Here is an 11,797-nt window from a genome sequence, read left to right as displayed (position 1 = left end):
GTTTAGAAAGCATATTAAAAAGAGATGATCATTCCATAATCGGAATCAGTTCGTTCTCACGATTATTATACTTTATCATTATAAAATTCCCTCGTTCTCTATAAAAATTGCCTTCTAACGGGACTAGTTCTGAAAAACACGAATATATACTCCACTATCTGGGAACTCGTTTTTTCTCTCACTATATTTCCTCCCTATCAGAACCAACGAACAATTGCCAATGTAGAAAGCTGGCTGTCGATATATATTATATATTTTATTTCACAGTTTTACAAATATGGCCCTTTTTTTACGCTTTTACCTAATATTACTGTACCATTCTTTTATACATTCTTACACTTTTTTTTTCTCTCTTCATTTAAAAAATTAATATTATAATCCTTAATTTTCGTAAAAATTTCCCAAATTTTTAAATTATTATTTCAAATTTTCTTGTACCACTATATGGAAAAAATTCTGCATACCACACAAAGATCTTTCTTTGTAAATATGTCTGTCGTTTTTCGATTTTTCGGTTTTTCGGATCCATCGAGATTTCCCTGATCGTTTCGAAGGTTTGGATGAACCATCGAAAAAACGCCACTTGCTACCAGGCGGTGTCCCAATGGAAAAAAACAAGATTGAGTGGCCGTCGATAGAAGTTTTCTTCGGGCCACGTTACACGTATGCGACCGTGTATTCCTTCACCACGATTCGATGATGAACGACTCGACTTTGTCAGCGTTAGACAATGTAAAAACTTTCGACGAGCGGGATCAATTGCATCGTAATGACAATAGATGGCCCATCCTTGCCGTATTTTTGACAATACTGGAAAATTACACGAGCTCTATTGACCTATAAAATTTTATACGACAAATCAATTCCTTTTCTTAAAAAATTTTACATGGATTAATAAGATATAGAGTTAATCCGATATACTCCATAAAATAACAATTTAGAATGTTAATAATGTCGAGTTTATCGATTAATTATTTGATTTACGAATTAGTTAACAATTAAATAGAATGTTAACTTTTCCCGTTTAAAGGAATTAAATTAGAGAGTATAATAAATATTTTGTTCTTCTTTGCAATTTCTGTTTATTGTATATTATGGAAATGAACTGAATATAGACATTCGCGTTTCATAGTATTTCATAGTATTATTTAAAAATTTTGAATGAAAGGAATTATAATATTTTGTTCTTAAAGTTGCTTTTACGCAAACGGATGGTATTACGAAGGAAATTACACATTCTACTTACACAATATAATATGAGTATGTTTTATGTATTTTCTGTTACGAATATATCAACATAACACATGCATGACTAGAATACAAAGGAAAAATAGAATATGAAAGAGAATACGGTAGAGGGAAATGGATTCGTTTCTTGTTCGAGATAGATTTTAACCAATATAACGTGAACTTTGCATTTTTATTCTAAATAAAATCATTTTAATATAATTTTCCTCAAACTAACGCGAAAAATATAATATCTACGTATATATATTTTATAATACGTACGCTTATGTAACAAATCTATAATTTAGAAAAAATTTATTACAATATTCATTTCACTTAATTTAAATTTAATTTAATTTTAAACATTCCATTATGCTTTATTTGAAAATCAACTTGTACAAACAATTTGCACAAAACAAAATAATATCTCGAACAGTTTCAACTATGTAGCATACAAATTTTTTAAATTTCTAACTTTCACAGTCCGTTCCTATATCTTGTAAATTATTTTTCCAATTACGGTTCATTACGTCCGCGCCAAAGTTAATAATCGTTTAATCGAGTTCGAGGAAGCCAATCGAAATGAAAAAAAAAAAGCTTTCAATTGAGATCTTCCTGTTGCGAAAAAAATAACCAACTAGATGAAACAGACGAGGAAACGAACAAACTATCCTTTTTAACAAGCATAATATTATTAAATTGTGGCAATTCAGCCGAGAATGCAAATAGAACCAGAAAATTGAAGATAAATATATTTTGGCTTGCAATTTTTGTTTCGTTCCGTAACTAAACACTTATGTTTCATTTTTTTCCCTTTTTTTTGTAATTATACTCGTAACAGGAGTCGTAAAAAGTTTCGTTCTTTTTTTTTTTTTTCAGAAAGCAAGATAAAAGCGCGACTACGATGATAATCGGGCTAAAAATTTATGTTACAAGGAATTATTGTCGTGTTGTATTGCGTTAGTTAAATAAAAATCCTTATAAGAATATTCATAGAAGAGTGAGAATCTAAACATTCAGTCGTGCAATGAGATGACGAAAGAGAATATAGGAAGTTTTCAGACTCAATGATTCTCTGTCGCGTCTTCGATCTCCCTTGTGACTGGATTTCTGTCAGCCGAGATTACCTTTTTTGTCATTCCTGTCACATCTGTCTCTCTTCCACCCATCCTTACCATGTTCTCTGTTCTCTATCCTTCGTTCTTTCCACGTTTTTCGCTCAGCAAGGATATTTAAAAAGGAGGAAAAAAGACGATGGAAACGTTCTTCTACGTTGGCCGTGTGACATTCGATTGATTTTCACTCAAAGGGTGAGCGAGCTTCGTACAAGAGATCCTTCAAAGAAGAAATTTTATCATAATGATTAAAAAATCTTGATACCAAATCAACTTCGTAACTCGTTGAAATAATTAATAAATTTTTAATGTTTTATGATATTTCTGTCAAATACACAATCGATAACCCTCAGAGATTAATCGTTTGAAAAGAGATTTCGCTCGAGTAAAAGTTTTTTCGATCGAAGGGTCGATCATTTATCAATTTGTCCGCAATTTTAAACCGTTCCTCTTTCAGCATGCCACAAGGAAAAAGGCATTATCTGCTGAACAGATTTCGATATCATTGGTTAGCTCCTCTGCGAACAATTACATTTGCACGATACACCGAATCGCGTGACTTGTATAGGAACGCTGAACAGTCTCGAGGGCTGACAGATGTAGTGGGCATTAACTCTCTTTTGCTCTTCTTCTTTCTCCCCTCTCCGTTTTCTATTTACCTTTTCGTTTCGTTAGTTGGGAATGAAAAGTTTCCATCTCCGTTTTACACAGACTGATCAATTTTGTTTTCGACTTTGTGAAAGTTGTTTTCAACAACATCTACAAGTTTCTATCATAATGTTTCACGATTAAAAAAATATACATATATCTAAAAAGAGATAAAAAGTTCAACAAGAAAATAGAAAACGTGAAATAAACGCGAAAAATGTCGACAAGCCAAAAATCATTCATCGGATAAGATATCCATCGAAAAACATTTTCAACGTTCAGTAGTGCCAAAAAAAAAAAAAAGACACATTTCACATAAAAAAAAAAAAAAAAAAAAAGATCACCGTTCTCTCGTGTCCTGTCACGCGAGTTGGCGAATATATTTTTCCGGTAAAATATGCAACGACACCCATTAACCGATGGTACAGTGTACGGAAACGACTGTATTGGCAGCTCGGTTCAACCCCCGGTAATGATCACGGCGGCAATTTAATAGCCGTGTAATTAACATGTGAAGCGCATCCGGAATGCTTTCCACCATTAATGAACGGAATTGAGGAAGATTAAACAAAATTCGGTCGAGTTATCGCGTATTTTGTCGCCCATCGATCGAAAGTGCCTTCGATCCGTCTCTAACAGTTGAACATTTCACGATCACGCGCCAAAATCCATTAAGAAACTAATCACATAGAGTATATTTACGGCTAATATAATGGATTTTCAAAAATGGAGAGTTTTTATTCGAATATTAGATTGTGAGAAATATTCGTTTAATCGATGTATCGAAATCTCGATAGAATTTTTTCTATAAAAGAAAGATATTATTTTTCTCATATATAATGAATTCTTTTGAATATTCAAACAAATATTTCTTAAATTAATTCGATCACGATCGTAGAAAATCGCGACCGTCCCGCGTATTTTTTCCCGAGAACGCAATCGCTTTTAGAGCCAATAAAAGAGAACAAACATTCGTTCCCGATGTCATCGCAACGGAGTTGAATTGCTTTTTACCTTTTTATGAAAAAGAGAGAGAGAGAGAGAGAGAAAAATTCTGAAAAGCTCGGGCACAATATTTACGAAGACACTTCGGGTCTCGATCGCACGAATTTCGCATGCACGCTCTCGTCCCTTCTAAAATATAACGATTTTCGAGGATAACAGCAGGAGAAAGGAATTTGCTTTCAGCGTTACATCGATTGTAGGAATTTTTTCTGCTTTTTACGAGAGACGGGAAAAGTTCGGTGCACTATATATTTAGGGAAATATTTTCGTTTCACCCCTGTGCAATTCCGGTAACCGGACCTCTCCTAAACTACATACTAAATCTAAAAATAAAATACAAGAATTTCTAAATCGATAAGAAACGAAGAAGAGAAATTCATTTCTCGCCATTCGATAATGGCTTTTGTCATTTTTATCGACGATCAAAAACTCGACAATTCGTTCGAATTATTCTGAAGAATTCACGTTTCAAGAAGTGTAAAAAATATCGAGCTCGTATTTAATGGACGGAGATTATTTCTTAAGTCGAAGTTCATGTTTCACAGTACGAAGCTAATACTTGCCTCGTTTAAATTTTCCAGTATTTGTTCTGAAACTTTAATCGCGTCTACGATACTTAATAGGTTTAAAGTTTTAAGGCGAGGAAATATTTCGATCGTTAAGATTTAAAACTTTAAATTTTCCCCATCCCTGTTTCCGCGTTATCACCAAACGTATCGCGATAAATTATATTTCGGGGAATATTTCGGTTAACAGGAATCGCTTTTCCTCTTTTCCTATTTCCGCTCATAAAAATGCAACTACCGATCCAAGCAAATCTCCACCTCGAGACAATTTTTAAATCTTTCGTCCGAGAGAGGAAGTGGGAAATCCATCGTGGAAATCGTTCGCGAATCTTCCTCTTCCTCTTCCTTTTCTCCCTTCCTTTCCTTTTTTTTCCCCCCACGATCTTCTTCTTGTCAAGACGCCAGAGACAGTGGAGCTCGGGACGGAATATCATAAAAGCGCTATTAGCGAATCTGACGCGATCTGCTATGCAGATTAATCGTATTCCCTGACCCGCCTTGCACCAAGGCTGAAGAATATCGCCAGGGGATATTAGGTATGCACGCCGCGACGCCGTGACCATAAATCAATTTGTATCCCGGCCGTAATGTGTTCATAATTCATGCTTAGCCTAACACAGCTATACGTTGAGGGGTGAAAAATTAACGCTTCGAAAATAAACGCTAGCTATTTCGTCTTATTATCGGCAATAATCGGTCGTTCGATTCTTTGCTTCCTTTGCTCTCGATGATTATTCTTCCATCCTCGTCTTGATGATTGGTACGGAGAAAGAGATCATTCCTGATAATTCGGAGTAACGCTTTATACCCCCTCGTTAATGTAGAATCGAGATTGTACGGTTTAATTATTCATCGATTTCATATTTTAATGAATGTTTAATTCGCGAGAGAAGATAGCCGGGATATGTTTTATTCAACGTATTAAGTATTTGGTTTAAATGAAACGATTTTATACGATCAAAGATCATGCGAGCATTTTGTTTGTTTGTTGGAATGGGCTAGATAAACGTGTATAACGTGTTCAATTGATGTAATGGTATGAGAGAGTAACGATATGATTACGACGTCTGGTCAATGCGGTATGTTTAGAGTGGTCTCGTTTTATGATTCAATTATGTATATGTTGCGGTAAATACAAGTACGGTTACTGGCAAATTTATACGTGTATATAATTTCACTAGCAGAAGGATGCTTCGAAATTGATAACGTTGGCTGTTAATGGGGAATATATATATGTGCTGCGGTAAAAGCGTACTAATGGACGTGTGTCTTTTGAAAAATCGATATGTTTTATTGTTAAATATATTAATTTCACCAACACAATATATATATACATATTTTTTTAATTTAAAACAAGGAAAAATAGGTCAATAATTATTGCGTTACACGATGCTTGATCAATTTTGTTTTATATTGATGTATTTATATGAAACATACAGTCGTTGCTTTCATTGTAATAACTGTAAAAAGAAAAACACTACTTATTTCATTATTCGTAAGTATTTAACGAAATATCCCATTACAATTCCAAATTTCCAATAAAAAAATTAATAATTCGTATATACGCCTTCTTTAATATTCCCTTAAATATCTTACAAAATTTCAAAATTTTAGAAAAGATTCTTCAAATTATCGGAACTAGAACTGACAAATTATCGGCTATCCCTATCCCAATAATTAAATTACGCTATCAGAGATCTTCGAAAGCGGAATTTATCGCTTTGCCAAGACGATTGTTTCGATACCACCCGATTATTCAAATACTTGGGTAATTCTAATCGGATTTCGATCGCTTCTGCTCGGCCGAATGTTAATCCCCGCTTTCTACGTGATTGGTTTTATCGCTGACCAGGGCTTCTCGCGAGGTTTGCACGCGGCCGATAGTCGGATGTAAGATGGCCCGTGGCACATTCCTGTTATGAGAGCATACAGGACGAAATAGAGAGGTCTGTTATTTCGATTTCTGGTTGGAAATTGGCACTGGCGAAATTAACAGCAAATCGTGACAGACATTCTACCCATTTTTTCCTCTCTTGCAGAGCATAATTTATTCATGTCATGTTTCAACGTATGAAACGAGTAATCTCTTTCTCTCTCCTTAATCATTTCAATTTAATATCGTAATTGTCTAATTTTCGATTGGTAATCTTGCGAACTGTAAATACTTGTGAATTCCTTTATTGACTGCAAATTTTTCCATCCAAAATCAAACGAAAATTAAAAAAAATATAACTGAGGTAAATAAGTATTTTATCTTTTTGCATTGTGAATTTTGTAAATTCCGGTACTAGAAATTTAATTAAAGGGAAACAACAGTAGAAAATTACAATACCTATTCTCTGTTTTAAAAAAAAGAATGATACCTATCACTTTCAATATCTTGAAAAATGAAGGGGAAAAAAATAGTAATAGAGAAGTAGAACATCTTAACTTACGTTGGTACAATAGCTCACAGTTCACGGGAAATAAATCGATAATAAGAGAAAGCTCTCGATCTATCTTTAAAAATATCTCTTTCACGAGACCGTGAACAAGACGTCACCGGCTAATGCAACTCCGTTCCGAAAGGATGATTAACCGACCTGCGATATTGAGGCACGGTTCATCGTCGAGCCCCGAAACGGCCGTCCTTTTTCTCCGTCAACGCGCAAGTTGGAAGGACGGTTTCCCACGTCCGTGGCGGGTCATCGTTCCATGTCGATTCCACGGTAAATTGCGTTTCGGACGAAAGCGCCATTAATCTCTGGCCGCGACACCGATTCCCGTGGGCAGCGCCGTCGCGTTTCCCGTGTTACCCCATCTATGGATGCGACGCTTTCCGCGGTCACGCCTTTGTTTTCGCCCGGATCCGCTCGTTTCCGCTCCAAGGAGGAGCGTAACGCGTGCGACAAATGTCGCGGAAATTGTTTTTTTTTTCCCTTTTCTTTCTTCTTCTTCTTCCATCTCAGTTACCGTCTGGAAAACGATCGACAAATTTACCGGAACGGGGACGATATTATTTATCGCTGGTATCTGGGATCGAGAAATATAATTTGATATCTTTATCCTTCGTCGGGGTGAAGATTCATCGCGTGATCGATGTCGTCAGATTGGAAATAATGATATATGTTCTAAAATAAATAATTGTTCACTGCCAGATTTCTTGCGAGTATCTGAAAAATAGATAAGGTACTGTCAATTACGTTAGAAGGAAAGCTATTCGAGATAATTTTCTTGACAACATATACGTGTTACAAGGTTATTAGCGTCCCTTCGAGACTCTCAATGGACAAAATCTCCAAGCTTCCCACGCGGCAAGTCTCTCAAGTCTCTCATAGTCGCGAATATTAGCTTATCGCGGAGAGTAGCATTCGTTCGAGCACGTTCTCCGCGCGTTATCGTCCACACGATGGAGGGAGGATGCAGCCTGTGGAATATGGCGCACACCATGGCGTGGTCGACGACGTGCGACGCCGTTTCGTAGCGTATCGCCACTCGAATTCGTGGTGAATTCGTCCGTGGAAGAGCAAACTCGCCGTCAATGCGACAGAAGACGCTCGTACGCTGTATCAAAGTCCCTGTAAGCCGGCTACCTAGCCGCGATTCGAGGGCGTCGTTCGTGACGGCGATGACTTGCCGAGTAAGCAAACATTTGCATCGACGACGCCCGCGCACACACACACACACATAGTTCAGGATCGCCTGCATATCGCGGAAGAAAGTTTACTTTCGAGATTCGTACGTGTACACGCGTGCAGACAGCTTAACCCCCCTCTTTCCTGGAGGGGAAATCGGATTATAAGCGGATGCACGGTCCGATCGGCCGACTGCCCCTCCCATTCTCAGGCGGAGAACAGACGGAAGCGGCGTGTCTATCAATTAAGACCGATCTGGTTCCCGTGGCTTGGTCAATTTTCCACAATTATTCCTCCGCTTCGTAGCTTCATCCATATTTATCTGCTTATAGGCGGGTAAATGTAATTTGCGGGACAGAATCGATTTTGATGAGCCGATGGGTAAGATTGGATACGAGAGACGGTGGATAGGGTGTGTCGTTGCTTTTCATTCGCTTGTGGCGAGCGGGGGCTGGAAGTTGGGTAGGTTTTGGAAGGGTAGTTTCCATGGTTGACTTATTATCGGAGTTAATTGATACGTAATAGTGTTCTGCTTGGACGAATTATTAATGGAATTATTAAGTAGTTCTTTTTTCATTCATTTCAAAGGAATATAGGGCGAATTGTTAAATTTCGATATTACAAAAGGTTTACTGGTTTGCTTTATCGACTGTTTACTATAATTATTTTCATGTCGTGTTACAATCGCGTACGATTTGTTGTACGAAGCGTTCTTCGCGAAACGAAAAAAAAAAGAAACGACGATTGAAAGTGCATTACAAAGGATGTGAAAATATGCCACTATATTTCATATTTCAATCAATCACTCTATCGACGTTCCCCATAGTATGAACAATCGGTAATTTCGCTATGTAATGTAAATATTTAAATTGAAGATATTTCGTATTCATCATAAAACGACCTGTGCCAATGGAACGCGAACGCGTTAAAATCAGTTCGAACAATTGGAACGATGAGAAAAAAAAAAAAAGAGAAAAAGAGGCCATTCGATCGAGTGGACAATCGAAAAATTGAACGTGAAACGCGTGAAATGGTTACTACCCCTATGTAATACGGAACGTAGGAGGGGATTTGGTGGAAACAGCTAGCGAAACGGAAACCAGAAACTATGAATCACAGGGAACGCGTAAAAGCAATCCCTGCAATTTGAATTCCTTGGATTGTAATCGGCTCGAATGTATTCATCGGAAGGATATCGTGTCGGTTCTTCGTTATCGGATGTAATTCGCGTGGAGAATCGAACCAAATTAATTAACCCGCCGAAATTCAATTAACACGCTGGCTAAAGCTTGGCGAGCTGAACTTGCGGAAATGAGCGTGGAGAACGTGAGAAAGAAGCAACGACGAATCGAGCACGATAAAGGAAACGAGGAGAGACGAAGATATACAAAAAAAAGAGAAAGAAAGAAAGAAAGAAAAAGAAGGAAAGAAAAAATACATCGAGGGAATGGAAACGTTCGGCTCGATTTCAATTATATTTTTCGCCAATTAAATTAGAACGGTGATCAAAGATAACACGACATCGTGTTCGACGACGATCTATTAACGCCGACGCAGCTGAAAGTCGTCGGAGAATTCCATGTCCACCGATACGGGGTGAACGAACAGTTCGTGCTGTTGGACGGTGAAAAAAGAAATCGTCGATCACCGGGCCGGAGGCGAGGAACTGGAAACGCGATTGCGGGCGAACAGTAGCGGGAACGCGAGTAATGGAATTGTATCCTCGACCACCTTTTGCTTATCCTCGATTCGTTTGATCGCTCGAATGTACCGTCTTGCGGCCAACTTTAGACGCGAGGACAAACTTTTGCGGGAAATAGATTAGATACGAATCGAGGAATTTTCGAGAATTTTTCCAACCTCGAGGAAATTTCAAAGCGAGATAAAAGTTGAAATACTTACTTTTATATTAGAATTAAATTATGATTTAAAAGAAATTCGAAATTTTTGTGTTTCAAGAAAGCAATAACTTGATATATAATTTGTCGTAATAAATAATGAATATATATTCCGCAAGACTGAGCGTACGATCAATTTCTCACTTGCATCGCGTCTCGTGTGACTGGAAAGACGAGCGTTACACCGGAAGTGAAGGCGTCGAAGAGCCTCCCAATAGCATTGTTGCGCACACGAAGGAAAGATGTCTGCCGTTCAGCAGCCTCGTCGAGCACCGATCAAATATTGACTGTCGTAATGACGTTTCCCTTCCTGCAGATCGTTCCGTTTCATTAATCCCTGTGTACGCCAGAAAAATTCTCCGTATAAGTGCGCACACACGATCGATCGATCGATCGATCGTTGGTTTCAACTCGAGGAAGCACACGCGTACCGATCGATCGATTCGTCTATGACGTTCGGCTTTTCTAGGTTGAAGAGTACAGAGAGCAATTACTATAACGGCTTTCTCATTGATCGAGCAAGAGTGGAGATGTTTAACAAGGTGAAGCTAGAAGGGCGCAGCCGCTTCCGTCATTAGTCGTGCAAGAAACAGATAATAAAAGTTGAAGGGATCCGGTTTAGATTTCCTTTCAAGATTCCGTTAAATCTTTTCAATTTTTTTTTTTTTTTTGCGAACAATTTAAAATGTTTTGTTTAAAATATAATGCACGAAGGATTCAAGGATGTATTTTAATTCTATTCTGCATTTATTTCTATTTTTTTTTTTTAACGAATCGAAGTAAGATACGTGAAAGATGTATCTTTTTAGCTTTTTGATATCTTTAAAATGTATATGTAAAGATCATTATACAATTTGTTTATATAATTTCTTCCATTGTTATCGAAAAGTAATAAAATTTTTCTTCCTCTTCACGTTCTCCGTATCAATTGGCATAATATATTATTTTTAGTATTCCATTTCAATATGACAAACTATTGAAATTATAAAATTTTTCTAATAAAATGGACTTTTTAACGAAATGAATATTTTTTGCTATAATGATTCGAGTATTCTACTATTTAATTATCTTCACGATCAGTTTTTTTCTCTCTCTCTCTCTGTTCTCCGGTTTCAACGTTTCAATTATTTTCAATATTTCAAATGAAATATTCATATTTCTCGAGATTATATAATAATTTATATCAGAATGAAAAAAGACCGTTCTCCGAAAGCAGAGAAAAATTTCAGATAAAATGTAGGTATCGCTTTCCGGCGTGCCGCTCATACACACGAGTCACGTTTCTATTTTCCGTGCGCTGTTTTTGTTCAGAAACTGAATATCGCAAAACAGTTGACTTCCGTGGAAAATAAAATACGGTCTCGAGAAAACTCGTGGTCTGTGTACAAGCTGACCCATTTAACCTTCGAACCCTCCGAACAAAGATGATCTTAAAAATAAGAAACAATTGCGTTCATTAAGCCTCCGTGAAAAATTTCTTTTTTTTTTTTTTCACCTTTTTTCTTTTTTTAAACAGGTCAGAAACAAAAGTAATTCCGAAATCTCGAGAAAAGAGTATTGTTGAAATTGGAACGCGTTTCCTCCTGAAACTGTAACATTCTTGACGGATTCAAAGAAATAGTTATTTATAATTGAATCTATCCTATTATAATGAAAAAAAATATAAATCACGCGTTACTATTTATATAATAATTTTACTCGCGAAGAGAAAACGACGTAAAAAT

General features: G+C 36.8%; 1 protein-coding gene across 11 annotated transcripts in view; it reads left to right on the top strand.

Annotated features, from left to right (window-relative positions):
* Positions 1 to 11,797, top strand: part of LOC108004244 (irregular chiasm C-roughest protein) — a 310,419-nt gene that overhangs the window by 251,692 nt on the left and 46,930 nt on the right. The window contains exon 9 of one of the 11 annotated variants that reach the window (XM_062087494.1): positions 2,107 to 5,955. The exons of the other annotated variants lie outside the window; for them this stretch is intronic. Coding sequence (XP_061943478.1) covers positions 2,107 to 2,135 — 29 coding nt within the window. The 3' untranslated portion in view covers positions 2,136 to 5,955. Of the gene's footprint in view, positions 1 to 2,106; positions 5,956 to 11,797 lie in introns of those variants that run through there. 11 annotated transcript variants of the gene reach the window in all.

The sequence above is a fragment of the Apis cerana genome, linkage group LG1, assembly GCF_029169275.1.
Source record: "Apis cerana isolate GH-2021 linkage group LG1, AcerK_1.0, whole genome shotgun sequence".
Classification (NCBI taxonomy): Eukaryota; Metazoa; Arthropoda; class Insecta; order Hymenoptera; family Apidae; genus Apis; species Apis cerana.
The sequence above is the reverse complement of the archived record's forward strand: the minus strand, read 5'-3'. Positions and strand labels throughout refer to the sequence as shown.